A 3,109-nucleotide genomic window follows, 5' to 3' on the forward strand; every position below is an offset into this window, starting at 1 on the left:
TGAGATAATCAAATGGCTGAATTTTCTGAAATCTAATGTTGATTTCTTTAATCAGAAGAACACAAAATAAACGTGACTGTCAAGTGACTGAAGTCTACAACAATATAATGAAATTTAAAAAGTAAAACATTAAAAAAATCTCCCTCGATAAGGCTAATGGCAACAATTTGCCTTATTCAACTCAGTAACTGTGATAACTAGAAAAGCAAGTTTAGCAAAATATGATCTTACATGTCATTGATTTTCATATAGATAAAAAAGAAATAAACTATGATTTGTCCTTATTTTTCTGCTGAAAAGTAAGCTCCACTCTGGCTCATTTTCTCTTAATTGATTTATACTGGTTCAATTTTCTCCAAACTGATTAATTTTTCACCAAATAGATTTATACTGGCTGTGAACTTCTATTTTGCTGCTGAATATTATTGTCTGCAGGATATTGTTTTGAAGCATCTGATAGTGCTGCAGCAGCTGCTGCTGGGGTCATGGATTGGTACTGAGGAAGCAATGGAGCATTAGTTTGTTGTTGTTGTTGTGTGTAGTATGCTTGGTCTTGCACAAGGCCACCATAGTCATAACCATAATTAGTAGCACCAGAGGGAGTTACAGAAATAGGCTGAGGTGGATGATGGAATTGAGGCAAACCCACATACTGTTGCTGAAATTGATTGGAAGGTATTTGAACAAATGCAGGATTTGATGCCACAGGAGTTTTGTAAACACTTGGAGTTACCTCAGATATAGTAGGGGAAGCTGGCTTAGTGGGGTAAATAGGTGGAGTGCCATCCTTGTATGCTGTTGAGACATTAGCACTTTGGGGTATTAGTGGTCTTCCTGAGGCTACCACATTTGAGTCAGCTATATTGGGTTGCATTGCCATGTTGTATTGTTGTGTATGTCCAACTGGCATTACATAAACTGGGTATTGCTGCTGACCAATAGGATGGTGAAGTTGATTCTGTGATGGTGAAGCATAAACTGGGTAGTAGGATGACACTTGCACTGGACCTGTGGCTGTAGGGTGGTGGATGTAGTGGGTGTTGGCATGGACAAATTGCTGCTGTTGCTGCTGCTGCTGGTGATGGAATTGCTGATTTTGATCCAATTGTGGGGGTAACATGTAACCAGAATCCTGAACTTGTTCCCTTTGTAGTCCAGGGATTTGATCAGATATTTCACTCTTGGCATTTGGCAAAGCAAGAGCTTTGGTGTCAACAGGTGCAGCTTGGACTTGTTCTTGATAGTAAACAATCTTGGAGAAAGAATTTGTAGATGCAATACTACTATCACTGAAAATATCAACCAAAAACAATAATTTTAATACACTTATTATCATCCCCTAAATCAAAAATTGGCAAAATAGTTTGGTTTTTCTTTGAAGGAACACTATATTAAGAAATTGAAAAACTGTAAACAAAAACAAAAGGAGACAGAAACAACTGAAAAAAAAAACAAAACAAAAAAACAACAAAAAGGGTAATATGACACAAATCACACACAAAATGATAGATAGTTAGATTAGATACCTTGTAACTGAATCTGGAGAAGGCAAACTCAAGCCACCACTAGACTTTGGTTGCACAAGCTGCAATGGTAAAGGGGGTTTCCTAAACCCAGCTGGTGCACCATGATCTGATCTCTCATCATCAGAGACAACCCTATTCATATTATCACTTGTACTAACCACCCCAGCTGAAGTCATAGTCACAGCTGCAGGAATTGCAGGCATAGCCACAGCAGAAGAAACAACAACATACCCGTCATCATGCTTCATCACACCACTTGCAGCAAAGTTCATCTGAGCAAACTGATCCTCCACCACCCCCACCCTCTTCTCTTGCTGCTGAAGCCTACTACTACCATTGTCATCAACACGAACCCGAATCGGAGGCAGATTAGCCATTGAAGGAGAAGAAGAAGAAGATGAAGAAGAGGTATTCTCCACCACAGGTGAACCAGGGAATGAATTCACAACATCATGCAAATTCTTAACCTTGTTGTCACTATCATTCAGAGTCAAAGACTCTACAACAACACCTTGAGCCTCCAAGTTGTTGCTTGAACCACAAGCAGGAACACTATCAAGGTTCACAAAAGAATCCCCTGCAGCTGAATCTGACACGACCCTTGACAGCATCCCTGAGTTGTTAAGTGCATCAACGAACCATGTCTCTGACTTAACCTCATCAAGGAGTGACCCCATTGAAACAGTGGTTTCTGGTTTGGTGAAGAACAGGAACACCCTGAGGCGTGAAGGTGAAGGCTTTTGAGCTATACGATCATACTCTTCAATCATGTTATCAAGGTCTTCATCAGTGGTGACAGTGATGAGGTTGTCAAGGTCTTCATTTGGTAACTGGTACTTAAGAGTAAAGGGTCTTCCATTAAGGATAGTGCGTGAGAGCCGTGCACAGAGGTCTTTCAGGGAGGAGTGGCGGTCCACCACCACGATTCGGGTGTCGCCGCCGACATAGCAGAGTGACTTGTCATGTGGCCGTGGCATGATGTGGCCACCATAGCTACACATGAGGCGGAGCTTGCCACCAGGAACAGCTGGTAGAGGCTCATCACTGTATGTTTCAACAATGCGAGAACGTGGAGAGGACTCCACCGAGTCAGGGTGGTTTGGAGCCACGGTGGCGGCAGAGAGGGGTGGCGGATCCATTACAAATGGTGGTGGTGGTGGAGCCTCTTTCACTCTTGCTCAGTTTGGTGCAGAATGATAACAAAGTAAGAAGGAGTTGAATTAGTGGAAGTTTATATTCTTATAGGTTGAGATAAGTGGGGACTTATTCCTTTTCATTTTGTTAATCTTTTTTGTTTCTGTGCTTTTGTTTTTATGAGTTAAAAGCAACCAAAATGAGATGCCTCATTGGCAAATTGGGACACAGTCTGTTACATACAACTTTTTTGGAGCTGTATTTAGTACCATCCAGCTTTCTGCAAAGGTATTATTCAATCAGAAGTAAAGTGACACTCTAAGATCACTTCAATTCAACCTTTTGTTTGGCTTACATTTAGGGATGCAGTGCTTCATTTTCATTTTCAATGCTGAAATTCTGGTTTGGCATGGTATCCAATTTTTTTTTTTTTATCTTTATTTCATTTG

At 40.8% G+C, this 3,109-nt stretch overlaps 1 protein-coding gene across 1 annotated transcript; it reads right to left on the reverse strand.

Annotated features, from left to right (window-relative positions):
* Nucleotides 1-342: 342 nt before the first annotated feature.
* Nucleotides 343-2,680, reverse strand: LOC133312324 (uncharacterized). The gene is made up of 2 exons (XM_061513495.1): nt 1,527-2,680; nt 343-1,289 (listed from the first exon to the last, which is right to left on the reverse strand). Exons 1-2 carry the CDS (start codon nt 2,663-2,665, stop codon nt 386-388), a joined length of 2,043 nt encoding a protein of 680 aa, XP_061369479.1. The 5' UTR covers nt 2,666-2,680; the 3' UTR covers nt 343-385.
* Between the last annotated feature and the right edge of the window lie 429 nt (nt 2,681-3,109).

This window comes from Gastrolobium bilobum, unplaced genomic scaffold (genome assembly GCF_033153095.1).
Source record: "Gastrolobium bilobum isolate Gb01-03AN ecotype WA unplaced genomic scaffold, APGP_CSIRO_Gbil_v1 utg115936, whole genome shotgun sequence".
NCBI lineage: Eukaryota > Viridiplantae > Streptophyta > Magnoliopsida > Fabales > Fabaceae > Gastrolobium > Gastrolobium bilobum.

What these genes read in the sequence shown, in the direction of transcription:
- LOC133312324 (XM_061513495.1), bottom strand. Translation starts at nt 2,665, where the DNA reads ATGGATCCGCCACCCCTCTCTGCCGCCACCGTGGCTCCAAACCACCCT. An exon ending in TCTCCAGATTCAGTTACAAG is followed by an intron (nt 1,290 to 1,526) that starts GTATCTAATCTA and finishes TGATATTTTCAG; the next exon opens with TGATAGTAGTATTGCATCTA.